Raw genomic sequence first — 25,413 nt, 5'->3', positions numbered from 1 at the left:
GTGAAAACATTACTTGGGGAAAAAAACATGTATTCTGACTCTGCTTCTGGTATAACGGAAAATGTAGCAACTGAATTCTTTAAATAATAATCAGACCACAATAGTCTTATAATGCTTGTTTGACTATACAGGCTTATAGAAAACAAACTAAAAATAACTACCTTCTGTGTAAGAGACATAGCCACAAGACATGGGACCAAATAAGAAATGTGAGACTTCAGTGGGGACAAAAAACTCAATCTCCCAGACCCACTCTCTGCCATTTGTCAACCAATGAAACTGTCCTGTGGAGACACCTTCCTATTTTGCGGTTAAAAGTTGAAAAGGGTGGCGCATGAGCTACTGTACTCGAAAAACGCACTGACGACTCAACACTAGTGTAAGCAACGCATCCTCTTGAAATGGGTGAGAATTGTCTTCATTTGTTATATTTTATTATTGTTATATTTTATTATGATTGTCATAGCCACCATAATTGCCATTAATATATAATCATCATCGTCATCATCATCATCATCATCATCATCATCATCATCATCATCATAAACATTTAACCATGAAGTGCAAATATTACAATTTTTGCAATCAATTTTGAACCACTTCAAGGTATATTCAGAAATGCTGTCACAAACACTAACATAATCGATTAGGAGAGTAATTTGGGTATCATAACAGTAACATCACTGTTGATACACAGGAGGTGGGAGTAATTGTGATATGAGAGCCTAACCAGTGTAAATAAGAATACATTAAAATAATATGTTAGATAAAATACTACTACAAATGCTATTCATATTAATTTAAATCTGACATTAGTGTAAGAGAAGCTTTTCTAACCTGTCAAATGGAGACGTTAACAGGTATTGAGAGTAGAACTGAAGCTTCGAGCCACAGCACAGGAAAGTGATATCAAAAGAGAAGCATGTTTGTTTAGCAGACAGATTATATTTTACACAAAGTGTAGCAGGTTACTACTATTTTGTTTAATTTTACAGTTAAATGGTGTATTGCTGCTACTGGTTGGTTGTAGAACAAAATACTATATAGTACATTACATTTCTTATTATACAATTTATCATATTGATATTATACAGGATACCACACAAGGGTGGTTGGCTCAGAAGCAGGAAGTGGTTTTGTAAACTGTGGTTTTCTGTCAAATTTCACTGGGTGTGTAGAGGTTATTGGAATGTTAGGCCAAATGTATTCATTATCAGAAAAATGTATTTGATACTCACTTCTGTTCATTAACGTTTGACTTTTACAAAGCAGTGAAGTCAACATAGAGGTTCTTCAGAACAGAAATGACTCAATAAAATTAAAATAAAACTTTGTTTCAAACTTTCAACCCATAATGAACCTCCCTATTTTTGAGACTCATGGTAAATGTGTCATATATTCCTGACTTGTCTTGTGTTTTGGGTCACATGTTTGAACAAGAAGAGGACCAGAGTGAAGTCAGTGAACTGTCACAGCGAGGACCTGCCAGTGACGATGACAGAATGAATATAAGCCAGGTAGCCTATAGTAAGACCTTTACTTACTTTACTTACATACAATGTTATTCAGTCTCCTGATGGGAATTAGGCCGATATATAGCCATAATAACAGCAAATAAGTTATACTACCAACTTGTTGATGTTGAACTTGAATTGCACATGCATTTCCTCTTTTCACTGAATGTCAGATTGTGGTGAATTCTAAGAGCTGGCACAATGGTACCTAATTTTAAAATGAGGAATAGGGAATAAGTGAGCTCTGTGAACTGCAAAAGACATGAATCACACACACACACACACACACACACACACACACACACACACACACACACACACACACACACACACACACACACACACACACACACACACACACACACACACACACACACACACACACACACACACACACACACACACACACACACACAGACAGACACACTCTAGTAGGCTATACATACTGGACCACACATATAGAAAGTGCAGGATTCTTTTCATATCAGGCACAGTTCTGGTAATCACAATATGAGTAATTACAAAGTATACTAAGCTCATCAAATTCCCAGAGCAGTGAGATGGTAATCAAAAGCACACTTTCTGTGGTGACCTCCAATGTCCTGCTGATTGCATCGACCCAGCATGCCACCAACAGTCATTGTCAATTTGTGTCACCAACACAAGTCACAACCCATGCGGGGGAAAAAAGTACATTTGTGGTGGAAATTAACTGAATTTCTCACAGCGATACTTACCATCTAGAGTGAGATACAATGTGCAGATACTTCCTGTGGGAAACCGCTGTCACACCAAGCTGTTGTGTTGTGTTCGTCAGATATTGAACAAACTTAAATTAAACTAAACTGGTGCTAATTTGTAGCACAATGGTTGTTCTTTATGGCTCATAGGGGACCTTCTTTTGGTGTTATAACACCTATGCTATATTATATAGCAGGGGTTTTCAACTGATTGTGAACTATATGCAGGGACCACCCTGACTAAGAATCAACCTGGGGACCACTGTTGTGTTGGGATCGGATATGGGCTAAGATTAGTGCTTTGGTAGCACTATGTAATGCATCCCATTTCTAAATTACCACTGTTTCTCAACCGATGGTCCATGCATGGACTACTAGTGGTCCATATGGCATAATAGGTCTGCAGGTTGTCCATGGGAAAATGTTTTAAAATATAAATAAAATTGTTAAATGTATTAAAATATGTTTGAATAATACAGTATATCAAAAGTCCATCAAATCTAAGAAAATGTTTGAATTAATAGATAATAAATAGATACGAATTAAATCATGACTGTTAAGGGCTTGGTTTCATTCATTGCACGATACAACGTGCAACAAATGAAGCCCAGGCATTATTTAACTGAAATATACAAGCAAAAAGATTTAAGTTTTTGTAATTCTTTTGAGAACCACTGATCTATTCCGATCCCACAGTTACCCTTATTCCATCTTACTTTATCCAACCTTCCAAACTCAGGTTAACTGATATACAGTACTGATAGAGCAGACACATGATGACATGATTATATGGGCATGACATTTCCTAATAATGAATGATGACAAGCTGGTACACTTACCCTTCTTGAGATTCTAACTCCCTTTTCCGTGGAATTTCTTAACCTCAGACTTCTCAGTAACTAACAACATTGATGCACTTTCACGGAACAGCGCACAACATTTTGTGCACTAGTTCTGTGGAAGAAAATCTTCACTTTGCTACATTACTAAATGCATGGCACGGGACCACATGCAATACCTTCACACACCACCAGTGGCCCACGGACCACCTGTTGTAAACCCCCTGCTATATAGCAGGGGGTCATCATGATGCACAGGTACACAGGTGTTATTGTACAACAGCAGAGCTATAGCACCTCAACCAACCCTATAGAACCATCCATATGTTGATCTGACCTCATCGAAACCTGTATACTCAAGACACGCTCCATATATGGCCAGTACAGAATTCATTCCATATGTTGATCTGACCCCCCCCATGCCAAAGTGCCAGCACTCGCCCAGCAGTCTGTTGTCACGCAGGTGGATGCGTGCACGCGACCTCGAGGTCGCTTCTCTTGGACGTCTTGCTGGTTTTATAATGATGTCAAGAACAAAATCTGGAATATGACAAACGTGAATGATGTGTAGCCTTTTAGTGTCATCAATGTATGTACAAGCTACAGGCTTTAGTTCCGACACTATTATTGGTCCGACAGTCATTAGACCGACAACCTACCTCAAACCCTAACCTAACCATGACCGACTTACTACTTTTTCCAAAAATCCCACAAAGTCCCCGCATATTCCATCCTAATTGGCAAACATTGGCTTTCAAAGTTTGCAGGATTGGCCCGTTTTGAACAAAAGACTCAATTCATGAACGTAGCGTGCAGTTTACCTGAAATCTTTCACACATTTTCCTACTAAGCTGCTGAATATATTCCACCCTTTTCACATTGGCCTGTTATAGCGCCACCAACAGATGGATTTTTGCAAAACACACTTTTGGAACAAAATGCCTCAAATCATCCAATTGCCATCAAAGGCGTAAAAAGAAATGGCACCCTTTTCACATTGGCCTATTATAGCATCACCAGGAGGCCACAATAACCTGACCTGGCCTGGAGGAGACCTGTGCCCCGAGGGGCACCGTAGTTATCTCTGTGCTAAAATAGTATTTTTGATCATATATGAGCACACACACTCCAGGTCAGAGCTCACCTGGCTTTATCACATTTACACTGTATAATAAAATAATGAGAAAGAGATAGAGTACACATACAGTACATTTGTAACTCTGAGAGTGTACATAATATGTATAACCAAATGGATTTTAAGAAGGTGAGTGAATCTATGGGCATCATGACAATTAACAGCAGCATTATAAGGTAACAGTGGAGAGAAGGGGATGGTGTTTGATGTCTGGGAACATGGAGCAGCTGTATAGCTCTGTGAGTCAGTCGGGACCAGCTCAGTTAGAAGCCAACACCTTCACTATTACTCACTGTAGACTCTAGAGAGTCCCACTTCTTGGAACCAAACAGCCAAAGAGAGGAACTTGATTCAATATGAAACTATGTTTAGGAGACATGTCATACAAATTTGCTGTGACAGAAACATACAGTGCTCTAAATGTGTCAGTTCAAACAGAAATATTGACATTTGTCCACTGTGGTGTTGTTTGATATCCTGCTTCTTTCAAAAGGAATTTTCCCCGCCATCAATAATGTATATACAATAAACAACAGAGTTGTCATACATGGGGAATGTCTGTCATAAAGAAGTCTACTATTCTGGATGTCCAGATTCCGAATATGTCCATATTAATACTGAACATACTATACCAACTTACCTCTTTAATTTCCCTGATATTTCTATGTATAGAATACATTTAGCAATAATTATGTAATTTACAATGGAGGAGTGAGTGATATTTTCCATTGACTTACTGTATACAGTAGTAGTTGGAAATGCAACAGGAAATGTGTGATATTATATAATTGCATCAGTAGGTTCATGCAGGGCACTTCTCTTCTTAATCACTTTGAAACTGATTTCTGCCTACCTACACTGTTTCATTTCTCATTTCTTGCAAACCACAAAGGGTGTCTTCTGTTCTGCTTTACTTGAAATTCCAAATAGGATGTCTACAGTACACTATAAGACACTTTCCCTCCCCTTTTTGAGTGGTGCAGCCACTCCATTCCCCAGCAGACTGACAAACCTCCTGTGCTCTATAGCTCCAGACAGGATGCATAGTGGTTATCTATTGAAAGTAGCGATAAAAGCCCCACTTCTGTACCTGTGAAGTTTTTATTTCAATCTGTTTCCGCTGGAGAAGACGTACAATGTCACATTGTCTCAGACTCTGACAATATACCTTCCCATGATTAGCTGAATATGGTCCTGCCTTATAAATATGTTCTGGTGCTGTTGCAACTGAAGTGTAGTTATAGACACGGTTATTGATTTAACATTGTGCTGACAGTATCTTCAGTCTCTTTCTTGCATCTTTCTCCCTTAGCAGTCTTTATGAACATATATACATATTGTCTCTGACCCATAGGCTTCTGCCACGATTGAATGTCATGACATAAGTGGTAAATGTGAGGCAGAAGCGAGGCCCAGCCCAATGGATATGGAGGAGAAGGCCTTTGTGCCAAGCCTGTACAGTTTCATGAAGGACAGAAGTACACCCATAGAAAGGATTCCACACCTGGGCTTCAAGCAGAGTGAGTCCGCATTCATAAGCTGTTGCATCAATTCATCACCCAAACCTTAACCACTTTAACTCTGGTGTCTCTATTTTGGGCATGACACATTCTTTGGGTAAGATTTTTCAAAAGGAAATATTTGATTAGGAAATAACAGATCTACAAGCTCACAACGCATCGCATCATCGGGGGGCGGCGGTGGCGGTGGCAGTGGCTCAGGGGTAGAGTGGCCGGATGGTAACCGCAAGGTTCCCAGCTCAAACCCGGGCTCCCCCAGAGTTAGTGTCGAAGTGTCCTTGAGCAAGACACTGAACCCTAAATTGCTCCTGATGTGCTGGTTGGTGCCTTGCATGCCATCGGTGTATGAATGGGTGAATGTAATTTGTAGATCGGCTATTTCCGAATAACCGAAGCCGGCTATATAGACTAATAAATAGAACAATGCATTTCATTTTTAATGATTCAAGCTATTCGTTTCTGATGCATTTGTTTGTTTTTGTTCTTCTTGTAGTTAATCTGTGGAGACTATACAAAGCAGTGGAGAAGCTGGGAGGTTACGAATCAGTGAGTATTATATTTGGCTTGTTTGTAGTAAATAAAGCAATTCATAATACAAGTATGAATATAAAAATAAATAAATCATGCATCAAGTTAATTAGTGTAGTATTTATTTGGTGAAATACTACAGTTATCAACTTTATGCATGACAGTACAAGATACAGATTTTATCAATCAAATATTAATATTCACAATAGTTTTATACATTGATCATTGCTTGTGGTTTTTATTTTATCGTTTTATATTATAGGTACCACTGGGGGGTCCCACTAAATTTCATTTTACATTGTGCAATGTCAATAAATGCATTCTATTCTAACTGTATGTACTGTATGCTGCAATAGGTCATTTTGGTGTCAAGCGGGTTGTCAGTGGAAATAAGCTATATGGGCCAGAAGCACCAGTTTCCACTAGGCTACATTAGAAAAGCTATTGCCATTTGATCTTTGATGACTGGATGATGTTTCCACTCTGCATACACGCACAAGATGAGAGAATCAAGGCTTTTTTAAATTGAAATGCCATGAGTAAAAGGCCAGAAGCGTTTTCGTGTTATGCAAGAACACCATGTCTCGTGTGATGAGCTATTTATTGAACAACTGTCAGCTTTCTTTGAATGGAAATTAGTTAGGTTTGTAGTAGTGTCGTGTGAATGCACTTGCTAACCATGATGTTCCCTTTACAGGTAACGTCTCGTCGTCTTTGGAAAAACGTGTATGACGAGCTAGGAGGATGCCCCGGGAGCACCAGCGCTGCTACGTGCACGCGTAGACACTATGAGAGGTGAACATATTGGCTCTGCACTGAATCATTTCCACATCCTCAGGCTGTTATTGCTGATCATAAAAGATAATGGGTTTTATTGTATTTGCTGCACATAGGCTGGTGCTGCCGTTTGAGAGAAACCTGAGGGGAGAAGAGGACAGGCCCTTGCCTGCGAGCAAACCACAAAAACAGTATAAGAGGAACTTGGACGGCAAGATCAGCAAGGCTGAGGGGAAGAGAAAGGGGACTCAGTCAGATAGGGACACGGATTCTGAGGTAGCGTACCGCTCTCATGAAGCCATAAGTGCCAATTTGCATATCACTTCTCAGGTTATTGCTCATATAATACAATTCATTCATATTCTGAAAGTGACCCCAGTGTTATTGTGTATATTGGTTACAGGCCATGGAGCAAACTGAGTGTGAGGCCGGAACACATGCTCTTCCCTCTGCATGGACGATTGCCTCTGATGGACCCCATCCAGACATCTCTCAGCCAAATAGAAGTGCTGACAACGTCTCTGCTCCGGTCCATGCATATCCCCGCCTGGTCCAGGTCTCTACCCAATGCCCCTGGAGTGGTTATAGCTCGTCTCCTGTCGCCGGGGAGGTCATCTCTCCTCTTGAGAAGAAGAAGCGTGTAGCCCAAGCCAGCCTCGGCCTGCCACCGAGCCTGCATTGTGATGAGAAAGATAGGCCCTCTGTCATTCACTCTTCCCAGCCTCCGGGCCATACTTATTCCAGTCGTAACTGTAACTCCTCTGAAGGTTCACCGCTGCCTCTTTCCTCCTCATCCTCTTCCCGCAGTCCGTCCCCCTATTCAGTTTCATCAGAGGAATCACTGGTACTTACTGAAGATAAGCCCGGATCAAACTTGGTATTACCTACAAACGGTTCCAGAATCATCAATGCTGTCTCTGGCTGCAGTGAAGAGAACAAGCATTTGAGCTGCAGTCCAAAGTCCAAAGATCTTACGGGAGACCCTAAGGATGTTCCCTATGTCTGCTCTGGATCACAAAACAAAGGCTCCTTCAAAGGCCAGAGCAAAGACCCAGGATGGAAGCCTTCCTCCAAAGGGAGTAGCAAAATCCCCACTCATCTGTGGCCATCGTCAACGCCCACCTCTTTCCCCTTTAAGTCTGACTGGATTCCGGCATCCACCTCCAGTTTCACCAAAGTCGTGCCTAAAGCCGTACAACCTCTACGACCCATTCCCTTCGCACCGAGTTACAAGCTCCACCAGAGCAGGTCGGCGCAGCATGATGACCCACTGGCCTGTGCAAAGAAACTGCATCATAATATGCTTTGGTTTCATCACACAGAGAAAAGGGAGAAGGTGAGGACAACACTTGCAAAACCACTAACAGGTGCCCAGCAGCAGCACCCTCTGTCCCATTCCCACACTGGCCAGCCAATGTCGTACTACCTGGCGGGTTATGACAGGTCAGGAAGAGACTCTCGGAACCAAAGCCACGTACCACCAGCGTTTATACACAGCAGAATGAGACTGCCACTCTCTCATCCGGTATACAGACACATGCCAGTGGGTCCAGCCCACTCAGCAGCCCTCATTGGCTATTCATATCCTTACCACATTCCAGTGTGGAGTCCCTACAGTCTACCTGCCTCCATGTATCCTCACAAGCTCTGACATTTTGGTAAAGTAACCAAGCAATGAATCAATGAAGATTCAGTTTTTAGACTAATGTCTGTGTTGAAAAAGTGTAATGCTGTGATTGTCCTGTGTGAGAAGCTCCACCCTGTGGTCTGGTACTGAACTGCCAATATTGGGTGACCTAATTAAACATCCACTTTTGTGACATTTCACACATGACTATGGTGTCAGTCATTTTGTTTAATAATGCTGGTCTAATGGAATAGAAAACACATAAAGTGAACTTTGGGAAGACTGGACCAAAACAGTCATTGCATAATTTCTGTACAGCCATTTGTGTTATCTTTACTGTAATACCTTTCTGGTGTTATGTCTTGCAATGTATGTATTCAAAGTGTGTCAAATGAAACTCTAGAAAAAAATTTCATACATTATTTTTTTTGCAAATAAATGTTATCACAATTCAAATGTATGGGCCCTTCCAGCCACTGTTGTCATTGTTTAGCCCTGACTGTGTATGGACCCAGCAGGTTCTGTTGTCAGTCAATACTTTGATTCTATTTCGGGGTAAAACTTTCATTGCTATATTTTACTACGGCAATAAAACAGAAACATTTGTGCTCTTTTGGTAAATTATGGTATGATATTTTGCTTACAGAGACTACTATTTTATGCAGACACAGGAAAAATACAGATATCATGTTTATGAATGTTGTAGAACAGGGGTCTTCAACAGGGTCCGAACCCCCTTAGGGGGTCCTCAGAGTTACCACAGGGAGGCCGCTAAATCTGTGTGATAGGATACATTCTTAACTACTTGAACCCTATTTTATAGCAAAAGGCCGATGCACACCTCAAAAGGCTAGTGATAGGTGCGTAGGGCAATAGAGCTTATATTAAAAAGAGTATCTTTGAAAAACAAAGAAGAGGTCCCGCACACTGTCAGACACTTGCCAAACAAATGTGTAAAGAGCAACATTATTGTGTCTGACACTTTCAAAGATACCCTTTTTAACTACTTGAACCCTCACATCCATATTCTGAGGAGAACTTTAGCAAAAGATTGCAGCTTGCAACGGCAGTGCCAGAGCAGGCCTGGCAGCCTCAGTTGCAAATTCTGCCCCTCTCAGTTTAAGTTTTATGTACATATTGTTTTATAAAAATGATGTGCCCCCTTGCCATTTCCAACTCCCCCCTCAGTCATTTCATCCAGTCAAGTCTGCTACAAGCTCGCAAGGTCTCGCAGTGCTAGGCGTTGTGTGCTTATAGATCAGATATTTTAGGTAAAGACTACAAAGAGTATTGATGGTTTAAATGGTTAAATGTCAGAAAATACACATAACATGAATCCAACAAATATGAAATCTATGAAAAGGTTAGATTTTATACAATATGTGAGGGTCCCTGCTTCATCTCACGCTCCGCTGGGTCCTTTGGCTGAAAAACATTGAAGACACCTGATGTAGAAGAATGGCTATGTCAGATTCATACCAGCCGAAACACCAGCATCCCATTCTATCAGCTTTTCAGGGTAGCATAGAGTACGTATAGAGTAGATGCATGGGATTAGGGACTTTCGAGTTATGACATGACATGATAAGCGAACAGAAAGCATCATTAGGCAAGCTATAACTAAAAACATGACATACAGTATGCATCATTAGCTGCATCATGCATGCATCCATCTATTTGTGTAAGCTGTCCATTAAGTGCATATGGGACACTTATGTAACACAAATGTACAGTGTCAAATATAGTCCAGACTTGCATGCTATATGCTCTCATTGCTCTGCTATCTTCAAGTATTACTAGGGGGTTCATTCCTAACTAAGAATAGGTTTTTGGTTCTGGTCAATTACATAATTCAGTTGCTCATTTGAAAAATCTTTGCAATTAATTGTTTGCTGAATTGAAGTGTGAGACTGAATTGTCTCACACTGCAAATTCATTTTTTTGCTGGATGTGTGTGTGTGTGTGTGTGTGTGTGTGTGTGTGTGTGTGTGTGTGTGTGTGTGTGTGTGTGTGTGTGTGTGTGTGTGTGTGTGCAGGCTTAATTGGCAGTAACATGAATAATATAATAGTATTCAATCAATCAATCAATCAATCAATCAATCAATCAATCAATCAATCAATCAATCAATCAATCAAACTCTCTTTAACAAAAGGTTGTGCTATAACATATAGGTCTATTATGAGTATGACTATGGTTTCTTCAAAGTAAATGGAATGGAACATAGGACCCTCTCATTTATTTGAAATTATGAAACATAAAAAACCCACTAATCATAAACCTATTGTGTTAAAAATGTTTAGTGCACTTTTTCAGGATTTATCTTTTTAATTAAGTGTTTTTACTGTGTCAAAGAAAGAATATTATGTGGAACGATTACAGTACTTATAAAGTAGTATCATAAAAAATAGCGGATTAATTATTGGTAAATTGAATCTTTACGAAAGTTTTTATTATTATTGTTTTTTTCTTTTCTTTTTTTCTTTTACTTTTTTACTACACTACAGTTGTTTATGGTTCGATCAATGCAACATGCGCACTTATGCGCATTTTGATTCTCACGCAGCTACTGTTTTTGTGGCGCGAGTATCAACCGGAACCAGGAAGCCGGCCCGTGCTTCTGCAAGACTGCAATGCATGTTTACATGTTAGAGCTATAGTACTCACCGTAGCCTTGGATTTCGATACTATTCTATTTATATAGCGCGTTGTAAGGTTATATATAAACTAAAGTAAATCCACCAGCTGTCTTATCTCTGTCACCTGTTTATTTAGTATATATAGCCTATGTTCTTTTGTCTGCACACAGTCTAAATATGTCGGACGTTTTGTCTGACGCTGGCAGCGACTCCAGCGGCCGTCAGGATGACAGCCAGGAGGACGTGATGACCCCCGCAGAGCTGATCGCTAAACTAGAAGAGGTATTACATTTATTTTTGATTGATTGATTGAAATATTTATTAACAGTTTGCAGAATTACAGTACATTTCAAGCACAAACTCAATACAAAGACTGTTAACTGTGAGTGGACGACCCAATTAAGCATTACACTTGTTTACAACAGGGTCCACATTGTTCAATTCATCAAAACATTTATACGTACAAATAGACACTAATATATAGTTAAAGAACAGAACAGGAATTCATCATAAAGGAAGCAAAAAAGGAAAAGAAACATATACAGTGAGGGGAAAAAGCCTGTCAAAATGGGCAGGGGTGAGGTGGGTTTGGGGGGGTTGAGGCCAAGTAGGAGCCTGACCAGTTTGTTTTGGGAGGTCTGGAGCCTTGTTTTAAGGGCCTTTGAGGGGCTGTGGTACCAAGAGGTGCATGCATAGTCAAAGAAACCTTGTACGAGGGATCCTGTTAAGGTCTTCAATGTGTTTTTGTTGACCAGTGAGGAGATCCTGTAAAGGAATCTTGTTCTTTGATTGACTTTTTTGATTACGTTGGTGGCCATTTTATCACCGGAAAGATTGGCCTCCAGGATGGAACCTAGGTGTAGGTAATTTCATCTTTTCGTGTGATAATATTGTCACCCACTCTAACCAAGAAGCCTTGCTGAGATTACTATTTGATTTGAAGGGAATGGATTCAGTTTTTCCCAGGTGTAAGGATAGTTTGTTATCAGCGAGCTAGGTGCAGATTCTACCGAGTTCAGAGCTGAGGGTCTTTTCAACCTGCAGTTTGTTCCTGTCCGAGACCAGCAGTGCTAAGTCATCTGCGAACAGGAACAAGTTGCTTTACTTTAACCCACCTGTCATAGAAACTATCCTTTATCTTTCATAAATGATCCTTGTTTACTTACCCCGCCACCACCTCGCCTGGTAGGTAAGAAAGCTGCAAGCTGAGTCGTGACTGTGTTTGAAGTTGTTTAGAGCAGTGGTTCTCAACCTGTGAGTTGGCTACATGATTTTGGGAGGTCCCCAGTTTTGCCCTCGGGTCCCAAATACATGATAAAACTACTAGGGTCGACTGGTTGAGGGTCCCGAAAGTGGCTGGGGGGGGTGGCAATCTAAACTTAAAAAAGAAGAATAAGACAAGATCCTTTTAATAAATACACAATACATATACATGGCTACATGCCTGAAATGCACACATTTGCAGTTGCACCTTCCACTGTTCGGGGACCCTAGTTTCCAGACAGACTCCCAATACAGAAAAGGTAAACTAAATGTTTAGTTTTTAGTTTTTACACAGCAACTACTGGAATATCTCTATCTGTCTATATCAAACTACACGCAGCATAATTCTGAACCACTTTACTGAACATCAAACTGTCACTCACACCCACACACTGAATCAGTGACAAAGATCATTATCGCCAGTGCAGTGACTGCACGGCACACATGTCACAATTTCCCAAGGATGTTTTTTTTGGCTTTTCACACTGACATTGTAATACAGATCCTTTGCAACTTGTCAGGTATGCATGGCATCTTTGGAGCAATGTCAAGCTCAACAGTTGAGATGTCTGTCAGGGACGGTCCGACCTGGGTGCCAGTCTGACCTGGCTGCCAGATCTTGGATTATGTTACTGCACTGATTTCGCAAGATGGCCATGCGGTCACCTACTTTTGCTGCAGGGAAGGCTGCGTCAAGGTGGTCGTCTAGACTGAAGTTAAAAGGCACAAACTCGGTACATGACAGGGTAAATGCTAAATGGACATGTAAAATGAATGCAAAGAAAATGTAGCGCTACAAAGTAACTAGGATACCAGGTAAGCGGGGCGCAGTGGCCACAGTTGATAGTGCTGTCGCCTCGAGTCACAGCTAGAAGGTCCTGGGTTCGATTCCGTTTCCCGCTGTGGGCGCTGGGGGCATGTTTTCTCCTCCATACCTGAGGTGGGGTTGGCGAAAGGGCCTTTCTGTGTGTAGTTTGCATGTTCTCCTCGTGTCCCCTAGGGTAGGTACCCTCACAAAAAATATGCAGTAATCTTGTACTCTAAAGCTGCCTCCCCCTGTCCAGCCGGAGCGTCTGATGGAGCGGAAAGGAACGGGTTGGAATAACGTGTTCCTTTAATTTCCTCCCACGCGCTACAGCTTGGACTCCTCATGCATTGAAGGAAGCATAAGGTCCATCCGTTGCTCTCCCCAGGTTGGCAGATGGAGTGTAGAGCCCAGGATTATATGATTAGATAATTGACATTAGGTGAAAAAATGGGTTATAAAATCGTGGGATAATAATTTAGAAATTAAAAAGGATACTAGGTATAGTAGGTAAGCAACAAATGTAGCACCCATTCAGTCTGAATAACATACTGTACAGTGTGATCAAGTAAAGAGCAAAAAATAACTAGCTTCTATCAAAAAATAAAAAGTGATAAAGAATGAGGTCTGCTAGGGGGTGAATCTGGAGGTGAGTGACTCATTGGCCCCTTGGCCACCGCGGGAGTCCCCCTGAAAGTTAACTCTCTGACACCTGGGCTTTTCTGCCGCAGCTTGTTCAGGGAGCGACCCATGGGCCCTTTCTGAAACCAGTCCTTTTACTTGAAGTGCTCTCGGGAGGTTCCCTCGTCAGGAAGTGCCCCTCCAGCTGAATCAAGTTCCCTTGATTAGGGTGCTGGGTATAAAAAACTGTTTGGAAATACACTCGCCCTCCTTGTGAAGAAACAGGAAACACACCATTCGTTGCCATGGTTACCGTCATGCAATTGTGTTACCTGTTATTTTGTTTGTACAGTTATATTGCATTGCATCGTGTATGTTTGTGTGACATGTGGATTTCATTAATATGGAAAAAGGAGATACAGCATGACTGTCAAAAATGACATGTCATATACATCCATGGTGTTTATAAATCATTGTGTTAAAAGTTGTTTTGTTTGTGTGGTTTCATTTATAGTTTTTCACGGTGGGGTAAATAAAGAGCCCTTGTGAACATCAGTTGGAGCGTTGTCTATTCTGCATCAGATGAAGATTGTTTAGGAGGAGTTTATTTATCATTTATTTTTGGTGGTACTTCCATTTGTAGGTCGCGGTTTCCATGCGGACAGAGAGCAGGGCTGCACAAGGCAATCGAGTCTAGATCGGCACAGACTCGCTCTTGAGGGCTTTATAAGCCACTTCCACTCAAGGCTGCTTGGTTTCGGACGACACTTAACCCATTGACGCCTGGTGCAACGTATACGTTGTTCTACCCTTGATGCCGGCGCGCTCTCTGTGTCTCATCAGCTATTGCTATACATGTAGCAACATAACTATTTAAAAGAAAATCATCAGAATTTGAAGGTTTTCAGAAACCTTAGGTCAGGCCCTAGAAGGCGTTCCCAGATTCGGCCTCAGGCATCAATGGGTTAATATGGCGCAGCCTCGCGTGAACGCACATATCGAGGGCAAGTGTGTAGGGTGAGTGGCGAGGAGCTGGTTTCAGAAAGGGGGCATGGGCTCGGAATTAGAGTCTGGAAAAGTTTGAAATTCCAAATGTGTAGGAACTCTGTATCAGACTGAGGCCGAAGTTGAGGAGTGTGAGTCTACAGTCCTGAGGGTAGGTCATTCTACAAGGAGTATCAGGAGTAGAGGGAGAAAACACTTGGTCACTTGGAATGTTGGACAGGGAGATGTACAGAGGGAAGTTCATACATCTTGTGTTCGCTGATAGAAGTGTACAGAAACAGGTGCAAGGTTAGTAGATAGATACTAGGGATGTGTAAAAGTGTCCAAAATGAAAATCTATTACTATAATTCAATATTTACAATTAATCGATAGTCAGCGGGGTGGCTGTTTTTATTACTGGAAATAAAGGTAATGGGTCGCACACACCAAGACTGCATTTTAGTTTTTATTCTTGCATGATGGATCGAAGACAAACGTTTCGGCTATCCAGCCTTCATCAGTGTGTTGTTTTTATTAATAAATGTTGCCTCAATCAGGCTAATGATAACAGATACCATTACCATCAATACCAATAATGCAGGCACACTTTGGTAGGCCTGTAGCCCTGTACTCAACATTGCACATATAGCATTCAAGTCACCTGCAGTAGGCCTAAATAAATAAATAATAAAGAAATGGTATCCTCTACAATGTAGTTACTATGGGCACTGTTTGGATGACAATATTTTACTATAGCCTTTGCAACAGAATAGATTTTCTTTATATATATATTATATACAGTATATATATTTTATTTTTAAAGTTTTTTTATTTTGATCCTATTAACGATTAATCGTTTAATCAGAGTATCAGACCCATCCCAAGTAGATACTGTCCTGCAGGTACAGGTTTACTTGTTTAAAGTCACTGTAATGTCTTTAAACAGTCACTGTAATGTCTGTTTCCCTGCACAGGCTTGGCTGAATGAGAAGTTCTCTCCGGAGTTGCTGGAGAACAAATCTGAGCTGGTGGAGTGCGTGATGGAACAGCTAACTCATATGGTAAATGAAACGCTATACTGTACAGCCCCCTCCTCTGAGTTACAGTATATAGTATGTATAATGTCTGTTGTTACCCAGCTCTGTTCTGCACATTTGCATTCTTGTATACACCAAAGTTCCAAAAAGGCCCAGACCGCTGGCGTAGGGATCGTGGGTTCGAGTCCCGATCCCAAGTTAACAGCCTTTGCTGTGTGTCACTCACCATCAATCACCATTTCTTGTCAGCCTAACTGTCCTATCCATAATATAGGCATAAAAGCTACCCAATAAATATTTTAAAAATAAACACAAAAACCCAGATAGAGATATTATGTATATGTACTGTATGTATGTGTATATACACAGTACATTTTATTTTATTAGCTCAGTTCTATTGCTTGACTGTCATTTACTGTTGTAACCAGTGACCCAGGGGTGGTCTTTTAGATGGGTCCCAGGGACATTCCAACATCGTTAGAGTACACTACGGAGTACAGTATTACATCCCAAGATCCCCAGAGGGTGACAGGATTGCGTCATTTCTCAATTTAGTGAGTCTAAAGCCCAAACCACACCAAAGGGTTGAGACTGGACAAGACGGTTTTTAAGGTCAACCACACACATTGAGTTGCATTTGTGTGGTTGATCTTAAAACGTTTTTGTCCCAAGGTGTGGTTTGTACTTGCAGGATGCAGCAGGCTATTTGCATCACTGTGTAACATACTGTATCAGATATAGTAGAACAATATCTGTTATAGATAGACTGAGGAAGATGTTTATGCAGCCAAAGGTACAGCTGTGTTTAACGATGAACTGCAACAACAGCAAGTGTACCACATACATAGAAGTCTGAAGACTCGTGATGCTGCAGGCAGTTATTTTTACTGACCAACAGACCCCCTCGTAGTGCATTTGATTTACGAGAGCATCACGAGTCTTCACAACCTTTACAAAACATACATTAATCACTTCAGCCCTATACCCCTAATGGCTATTTGAAAATAGCCTATCTACAAGCTCACAATGTGTTGCATCGCAAGCTTGTAGATCTGCTATTTTCAATGGCAGGACATCAGCCTTATCTCTGTACATGCAGACTAGAGTGCCAGTGGCTCCATAGCTTAGATGACATTATATCCACTTAGACATCTACAATACCCTTACTTTAAAATACCAAAGATTTTCAACGAGGTTGGACGGAGGTCTTTCTGTTATAAAGCCCCATTTGATTGGAATAATCTTCATCTATCTCTTAGATCGATTGCATCCTTCAGTTGCTTTAGGACTTCCCTTCATTTACATGATCTTGACTCACCTTGTTTATGCTTTTGAAGTATACTATATCAGTTATAGCACATTTACCTTTCATTCCTCTGTTGCTTAACAGCTGATGATGTGGTGGTTGGTGGGGTGGGTGGGAGAAGCTGAGCAAGCTGTCTGTATTTATGTATGTATGTATCTGTATATTGTCTATCTGTGTACTGTTTGTTTTATGTATCTTTTCGTGTGTTACGGGTCCCCCTCTAAAATGAGATGCTGCATCTCATTTTAGAGGCTATTCCTTCAATAAAATCTGAAACAGACAGCCTAACAGAGCTCTTAGCAGGATTAGAAAGTGCTACAATGATACTGTTCACAGTTAGTCCTTCACATAAATCTATACATTTGATCAGGTTTCATAACACAGCAGGGTGGCACATTGGCTGGCACTTGAGCAGCTTTGGATACTTTTTCCGCCACTGAGCTTCACAACCTTTCCCTTCACAGGAGGCCAACCTGCAGCGGGTGAGGAAAGGCGACATGAAGGCGAGCGTGCATCGCATGGAGATAGACAGGATACGCTTTGTCCTCAGCAGCTATTTGCGCTCTCGCCTGCAAAAGGTCAGCCTGCCCTGCCAGTGACTCAAAACATTTCATGAGGCCTCGAGGGTGCAGACAACCAAATAATACTTGCATGAGCTCCTGCCTGTAGATTATTGCGGTTTCTCTTTTTCTCTGTCATCAGCAAAAAAACGTATTTCCAAGCTATTTCAGATTTATCAAAAAATTTGTATTATTTAAACTGGCACTTGACTTGAATAATAAGCACCATCTTCGTTGTTCGCACGTTCTAATAACCTGAACTGTCGCAAGAGACATCGTACCCGTAGCTACATAACTGAGAGACAAATTAAGAAAAGCAAGAATGCTGCTATATACAGCATATTGTTAATGCCATCTGTGAAAACCTGAATTTAATTTAGATTGAGAAGTTCTTCCCTCATGTCCTTGAGAAAGAGAAGTCTCGAGCCCAGGGAGATCCATCATTCCTTTCGCCTGAAGAGTTTGCCTTTGCCAAAGAGTGAGTGTAATTTCATTTTTCATTATGATGGGAAGAGGAGAAAGAAGGATAGATAGCTGTGTGTTTGCTAGGGGTGTTTTACCCCTTCTATGTTATTGTTTATTTATTTCATCTTTTCCTGATGCATAAAGCTTTTTTTTCTTTTCTGTGCAGATACTTTGCGAACACAGAAACCTACCTGAAGGCTGTAGCTCTGAAACACATGCCACCCAACCTACAGTCAGTGGACATGCAGAAAGCAGGTAAAGGCTTTCTATCTGTAATAGAACATGGATGAATATCACATTGCAGATAGATACTTTATTGACCCAGAAGGAAATTGCTTTAAAATGCGTGTTGGATGTCGCATGCATTTTCGTTCATTTTAAATGTGTTTTTATTCGATATTCCTCCAGTTCCCGAGCCCTGCTTGGACTCCTTTGTGTTTTTGCGAGTCAAGGAGAGACAGGACAACATCATGGTGGAGCCTGAAACAGACGACCAGAGGTAGGGTCATCTGACAAATCTCCTTCATCGTCTCGCGTTCCGTTGATATTTCACCAGACATTTTGCACTGTTATCTAGGCCAGGGGTGTTCAGTTACACGGCATGGAGGCCCAAGGCTATTTTAAGGTTTCGTCACAACCCCGACACTACACTTTCACTTTCTGACTTCCTGACTTTCACTCACTGCTTTTAAAGCAGAGAGTAATCATGAAATCAGCTGTTGTAGTGTTCATTCACGTTGTTGGAATAAAAACCTGAATACAGTCCATGACACGCAATGTCTTGCCCCACCACTGGTTAAGATACAGTAGGTGGCAGTGTTAACCTTCATGCATTCTCGTATCTGTAGATTTCTGAATGACAATTGACTTATTAACATGTCCACTTTCAAAACGGTTTGTGTCCCCAGAGAGTATGTGGTAGATCTCGAGGAGGGCTCCCAGCATCTGATGCGGTATAAAACCATAGCACCACTGGTATCGAGTGGAGCCGTGCAGTTGATTTAACTGTGGAGGTAGGTACAAGGCAATCTTCTCACATCCTGTAAAACCTTATTTTGAAATTGATTTAAATAGCTAGTAGTAATGGCTGTGGCTCAGGAGGTAGTGCGTCATTTGGGAACAGGACATTTCACGGTTTAATCATGGCTTAAGGCATTTGTCCCCAAAACTTTTAGCTCAAGTCCCAAAAGAGAATCGCGATCGGCTATTTTCACTACTTATTTAAAATGTTTTATTCATAGAATTTCTTTGTTTTAAAATGATTTATTATTTATTTAAAAAACAATCTTGGAAGAAATGGGATTTTTATTCGAGTCGTGACTCGTGACGCATACAAATTGGACTGTGACCCACAAATGTTTTGGAAAGAGTAGCATAGGGTCAATACATTAAGTGTCTGACTGGGGCATCACATGGCAGATGTGTCTGGTCCTCTGTGATGGAATGAAGGGTTGCAGATGCCTTAGAAAATGTTGCATAATTTGAGGAAAACTAAGCAAGCTCCAGTGCTCCATATTACCACAAGGAGATGCACAAAACTACAGACTACAGTCCCTTCCTTGTTTATATGTTTGCTGTAGGCAAGTGGTAGACAGACTGTATGAACATTCATGAGTTATGAAGACAGTGTGATGCATCGTTCGACACTCAAAGCATAAACTGACCTTTTGTGGCGAAGTGTCCTTGAGCAAGACACTGAGCACCAACTTCTCCCCGGGTGATATTCAGTAGTCCACTGCCCACAACAGTTAGCCTTTCTAGTCTGGCTTGGCCAGACTGCGTAGATATTAGTTTCTTAGAATCTCTGTGGAGGGAAAAAAATGCCTCTGGTGATAAACACTCCATATTTACATACCGGTTCCTGATTGGTGCACCCCAACTTCGGGGGCAGTGAAATCCAATCATAGCTCTGTTTACAAAATGCTGTACCCCCTCCAACTGTATACTTTCTCCATTTTTAACTGTTTTTATTGTATTTTGAGTTTTTGACACTTGCTTTGGCAATGTAAATGCCAATAAAGCTAATTTGAATTGAAATCCAATCACAACGGAGCGGGGCCAGACTTCTGCCGATGGAAATTTTGTTTTGCACTGGCATATTCATCTGGTCTTCCATATTCCAGCCTAGTGCTTTTCTGAGTACTCGAGGTCGCTTTACAGAAACATGGTAACTTTCTATATACAGTACAGTACTGTCCAGACCCTGGGCAGAGGCTGGGCAGAGGCCTTTGTGGTTCTGGACAACCGTGGGTCAGACTGACTCGACACCGGGCACTGCACTGCCTTGAAGTCGGTGGGGAGAGCGGTTCTCGAGTTATGTGCATTACAGACGTACACACGTACAGAGACGTGGTGCATTTCTAGATGGAAAAAAGAAAATAGTTAAAAGGTTAGAAACTATTAAAGTAAAAAAAAAGATTAGGTAGGGAATGCGAAGATGGGTTTCGAGTGGTTTTAAATGTGTTGGGGCAGCTTTATTACACATTTTTACGCTTTTTGTTTTTCTTTATTTCAGGTCCTTGGGAATCGATGGGAATCTATTATCCAACACGTTATTAAAAGTATTGGATATAGCACATGCTCATTTATGTCGGGAGGAATGGACAATTTTGCATCATCTGAGCTTAAAAAACTCTGAACTGTGAGCCTGACCTTTTTGTCTTATGAGAGCTCTGTGTGGACTGTGGAGGACACCCCATCACCCTCTCTTCAGCATCTTTATGGAGGCTCTGTGTGGACTGTGGAGGACACCCCATCACCCTCTCTTCAGCGTCTTTATGGAGGCTGACATTTGAGACGACATTAAAAGAGACTTGTTTTCACGAATGCAAGAAATGGGGACTTATGGACAAAGTTGACTGAAGTATTGGCTCTCGAGCAGTTATTGCTACAAGTCAATGCAGGGGATGTTACACTGCGTTTTTGGCAAGCAAAGAATTTCAGAAGTGAATATCATAGATAGTTTCTCAATGCTAGAGTTTGATGTGCCTTGATGTTATGTTATCCTGTTCCAATCAGGACAGTCCTATTGGTGAGAGTAATCACACTGCTTTAGTTTAAAAGGACTATACCAGTGGAGATACATATGACTGTTTATTCACAGCTACTGTAGCTGTACTATTTTCCCGTCAATGGCTGTTGTTAACATTCCAGACAGGTGGTCTAAGGGGGGGAAGGTACGTAACATTCTAAAAATACATTAATGGACATGGTGAGTTGGTGTTTATTTTACATTGTGATGGTTAACGGGTACATAAAATAGACAGACCTTTCATTGATCCCGCAGGGGGTAATTCAGTCGCCAGAGGCAGCACAGAACTTAAGTTACAAATTCAGGGAAAGAAAAAGTACTGTAGCATACAGCAGGTACAGGAACAGCTTTAAGTTGATGATTAATTGTCACACAAATTACTGCGATTAACAATTTTATCGTGGTGTTTGCATTGAACATTGGAACATTACAATTTGTATTTCTGTCATAGACTGCCTTTTAGGATTCCTAATCACAAATTGCACAGGTCAGATATGACAAATAACTTAAATATACCCAAAAATCACTGACTCATTTAATATTTTTGTCTTTCCAAAAAAAAGACAAACATTGCAGAAATAGTTGATCTACAAGCTTACAAAGTGCCGTGTTGTAAGCTTGTATATCGGTATTTATGCTATTTTTGATTAAAAAAAAAAATGTATGGACATATTTAAACATGGAAACGATTGACGATTGTGCAAAAATAATTGCGATTATCTCAAATAATTTTGATCTGGCGATTATGGAATAATTGTGACAGGCCTAGGTACAGGAATAACTCACAACGGCACAATCAATAATGTACAAAAGCCTTCACTATGCAGAACAGCAAAACACAGGGTGGCTTGATAAGTAAGTACATCCCCAGCCATGACGCTAGTACTGTAGGTCGCAGGGACTTTCCCCCAATCCAACATTTGACGCTTGAGTGCCAACAAGCACAGAGGCATTGGGCACCATTTCTATTGTCTTATGGCAGGGGTTTTCAACGCGTATATCTTGTTTGTGTCTGAGCATAGGCATGGCAGAGGCATGGTAACGCCTTGCCTGCCTCTGATTGGCCTACCGACACTCGGATAGTCTGATGCGAGGTTACTCCGTGGTGGGAAATAATACAAGTAGGCCTACGGACCGTTATGATACAAGAGAATTGTAACTTGTAACTTTTATTTTTGTAGAAGAGGCAAACTAATATTGTTTATGCCGTTTGCTTTGATGGAATAATTGATTGGACATGTGTGTTCTAAATATAATTTGTGTTGATTATTGTGTAATTTATTTGTATACAGTGTAAACTTGAAACATTATTGTAGTGTAAAAAGTCTCTTTTTCCCTTAATCTTTATCCTTTTTAGTATAATAGTATTACAATAATGAAACAGACACAATTCAGAGTATTGGAATAGAATGTATTCGAATACGGGGACAGCAGTGAAGCGTTACAATGGAACACCGTACTGACCCAACCCCATCTCAGTCAGACTTCAGCTTATATACATTTCCTACCCCCCCCCCTCAGGGAGAAGGTGGGTCCTAACACATGTCACACAAGTCACAAGTCAAATGTCAGTGGGAACAGAAAACAGCTTCTCATGGCTTGGTTTATGACGTCCTTAAATATACAACTCGGGTATCCCACATTTCCTCGACAGTTTACTATAATTAGGCCTAGTTTAATACATGATAATCAACACTAACTTTATTTAGAACACACCCAAATCAAATCATATAGTACACCGGGTCCGTACGTGTTCAATCAACTATTCAATCAAAGCAAACTATTAGTTTGCCTCTTCTACAAAAAAAAACGTACAAGTTAGTTACAATTAAGGCTGCATTCTGTCACGCGTGCCAAGCTGTAATTTTCTTGTACCTATTATTGCTCAGTAACCAAATCCTTTCAACTGGTGGTCTGTGAAGGTAGTGCATGTGGTCCCTGACTACGCATTTAGTATGAAAGTGAAGTCTAGTTGAGAAACGGCGCACTAAATAACCTATGATGACACGTCATTGTTACTTGTCGGAGGTCAAGGAATTCCACAGAAAAGGGAGTTAGAAGGTAACGGATTGACCGGTTGAGTCATTATTGGGAAAGCCCTAACCACACCAAAGGGTCGCTTTGGGAGTGACAAAACATTTTTAAGGTAAACCACACCAATGCAACTCCTTTCAACTCAATGAGTTGCATTGGTGTGGTTTACCTTTAAACCGTTTTCTCCCAACGCGACCCTTGGTGTGGTTTGGGCTTAAGAGAATGGATCTATTCCAAATAGGGATAGGAAGAATGGAACCAAAATGGTCCATTTGTACACTGTCAGAGTTACAGACTTGCAAAGGCCAATTTTGACCCCTCTCAAGGAACCCTGAGAGTCCATGGACCCCAGTTTGAGAACCACTGCCTTTTTTGCAGTCCACAAAGCAGCGCAGCTGGCAGCGCCTTCCATCTTGATGTTGCCAGGCAACCAGCTATGCACCGGTGGTCACTCACTTTTAGGCCACTGCTCACACACACAGGAGCTGAGGCAGATTCTACAAAATGTCTTCTAAACCTTAAGAGTTTTCCTATATCAGTGATTCTCAAACTTTTTCATGCCAAGGACCATATCAACATTAACATTAAGCTGCCGACCCCATTTCTAAATATTTTTGTTACAGGGACTGCCGAAGCAAAGATATGAGTTTGTACAACATAGGTGTCACTTGGCTTTGATGTATTATTTGTGTTTACCTTGCTTACTGTAAGTGGCTCTGGATTAAGAACGCCCGTTAAAGGCCTAACTTGTAAATTGTATGACTTGTCTTAAATAGCCGATGCTTAAATTGGCTATCCCCCATCCCACACAAGTAGTTTCAGTCAATGGGCTAAATTTATCAGACCACTGGTATCATATTCAAGTAGTTGTTACATAACCTACTACAGTACAATCTTTTAAATGTTGCACATTGACTGTATCCTGTTGTTTGGTGTCTTTGGAACGGGTTGAAACGGGTTTAACCAGATATCTGCGACATAATTGTACTTCCCGTTTATTGACTCAGTTAAAGAGCTTTTTCTATGTTGCTTAATGAGATGCATCAGATATGAATTACACAACTTGACGTTCTGATTACTGTGGGAGGATGCTTTTCTTCATACTGAAACAATTGAGTCATAACACTACGTGTGATACTAGTGCATGCTCCACTAAGGGATAAACAAAATGCGTTTTGATCGAGACGTTAAAGACAGTACTAATGATTGCAATAATACATTTAACCCTAATGAGTACAGTGGGCAAGAAAACATTCCCGGAATCTCTGCTGTTATATCTGCATGCCAGCCGTGTCATGCAGACTCACTGTTAAAACCAGTGGAGTGTGCTACGTGTTACTTCACACGGCACTGCCCTTTCATTTAGCCATCTGACAAGCCTGATTAGTCTATAAGGCATACTGGTGTGCTGAGAAACACATGAGACTGTTTGCCTCTCCATTACATAATATAATTGAAGACTGTTTCACATTATGTTAAAGGTGCATAAGTTGTCTATTCACAGCTTCAGCCTGATGTTGTACATAAACACAATTTTGTCTTTGTTTACATGATGCTCTTTTACATTATTTCCAAAGTGAAGTCATTACATTACTAACGTTACCTGAATTATTGAGTCAGTTTTGGCTAAACATAACAGAGGGCATGTCATACATTTTGCAAGGACATATAAATTAGGTTTGGAAATCAATCTTTTCTATTTTGACTATTTTGGGGGTGACTTTTGAAATCAAAATGATATTTAGAAGCATTCTCTGCAAAATTCTCAGTCAAGTTGATTTCCATGCTGTAGTACTGAAATAAAGTCCAATGGCTTCCCTGAAAAAAATAAACCACAGTAGCCTATGCTTTGAAAATGGTCAACAGTAACTAAAGGTTTCATATAAATGTAGTTGAGTAAAAGTACAATATTTGCCTCTGAGATGTAGTGCAGTAGTTAAGTTAAAGTGCTGAAAATTTGAAATACTCCAATAAAATAAAAGTACATGT

The 25,413-nt window shown here is 40.8% G+C and overlaps 2 protein-coding genes across 3 annotated transcripts; both read left to right on the top strand.

Annotated features, from left to right (window-relative positions):
* The first annotated feature begins 362 nt into the window (after positions 1 to 362).
* arid5a (AT-rich interactive domain 5A) lies at positions 363 to 9,019 on the top strand. Of its 2 annotated transcripts, none has more exons than XM_083784099.1 (7): positions 363 to 405; positions 1,444 to 1,517; positions 5,583 to 5,748; positions 6,242 to 6,294; positions 6,974 to 7,071; positions 7,170 to 7,329; positions 7,457 to 9,019. In XM_083784099.1, the coding sequence occupies exons 1-7, from the start codon at positions 402 to 404 to the stop codon at positions 8,702 to 8,704; spliced, it is 1,803 nt and encodes a 600-aa protein (XP_083640225.1). In that variant the 5' UTR covers positions 363 to 401; the 3' UTR covers positions 8,705 to 9,019. The 2 variants fall into 2 exon arrangements, with proteins under 2 accessions (XP_083640225.1, XP_083640226.1); XM_083784100.1 differs by having other exon boundaries at positions 388 to 405; positions 1,444 to 1,527.
* A 2,364-nt stretch (positions 9,020 to 11,383) lies between these two features.
* gins4 (GINS complex subunit 4 (Sld5 homolog)) lies at positions 11,384 to 21,359 on the top strand. Its single transcript, XM_083783577.1, has 8 exons — positions 11,384 to 11,599; positions 15,966 to 16,052; positions 17,799 to 17,912; positions 18,275 to 18,372; positions 18,526 to 18,614; positions 18,768 to 18,858; positions 19,268 to 19,372; positions 20,875 to 21,359. The coding sequence occupies exons 1-7, from the start codon at positions 11,495 to 11,497 to the stop codon at positions 19,362 to 19,364; spliced, it is 681 nt and encodes a 226-aa protein (XP_083639703.1). The 5' UTR covers positions 11,384 to 11,494; the 3' UTR covers positions 19,365 to 19,372; positions 20,875 to 21,359.
* The last annotated feature ends 4,054 nt before the right edge of the window (positions 21,360 to 25,413 follow it).

The sequence above is a fragment of the Protomyctophum parallelum genome, assembly GCF_964188405.1.
Source record: "Protomyctophum parallelum genome assembly, chromosome: 15".
Lineage (NCBI taxonomy): Eukaryota > Metazoa > Chordata > Actinopteri > Myctophiformes > Myctophidae > Protomyctophum > Protomyctophum parallelum.
The sequence above is the reverse complement of the archived record's forward strand: the minus strand, read 5'-3'. Positions and strand labels throughout refer to the sequence as shown.

What these genes read in the sequence shown, in the direction of transcription:
- arid5a (XM_083784099.1), top strand. An exon ending in ACGCGTAGACACTATGAGAG is followed by an intron (nt 7,072 to 7,169) that starts GTGAACATATTG and finishes TGCTGCACATAG; the next exon opens with GCTGGTGCTGCCGTTTGAGA. An exon ending in ATAGGGACACGGATTCTGAG is followed by an intron (nt 7,330 to 7,456) that starts GTAGCGTACCGC and finishes TATTGGTTACAG; the next exon opens with GCCATGGAGCAAACTGAGTG.
- gins4 (XM_083783577.1), top strand. Translation starts at nt 11,495, where the DNA reads ATGTCGGACGTTTTGTCTGACGCTGGCAGCGACTCCAGCGGCCGTCAG. An exon ending in TGGAACAGCTAACTCATATG is followed by an intron (nt 16,053 to 17,798) that starts GTAAATGAAACG and finishes TTCCCTTCACAG; the next exon opens with GAGGCCAACCTGCAGCGGGT. An exon ending in GAGTTTGCCTTTGCCAAAGA is followed by an intron (nt 18,373 to 18,525) that starts GTGAGTGTAATT and finishes TTTTCTGTGCAG; the next exon opens with ATACTTTGCGAACACAGAAA.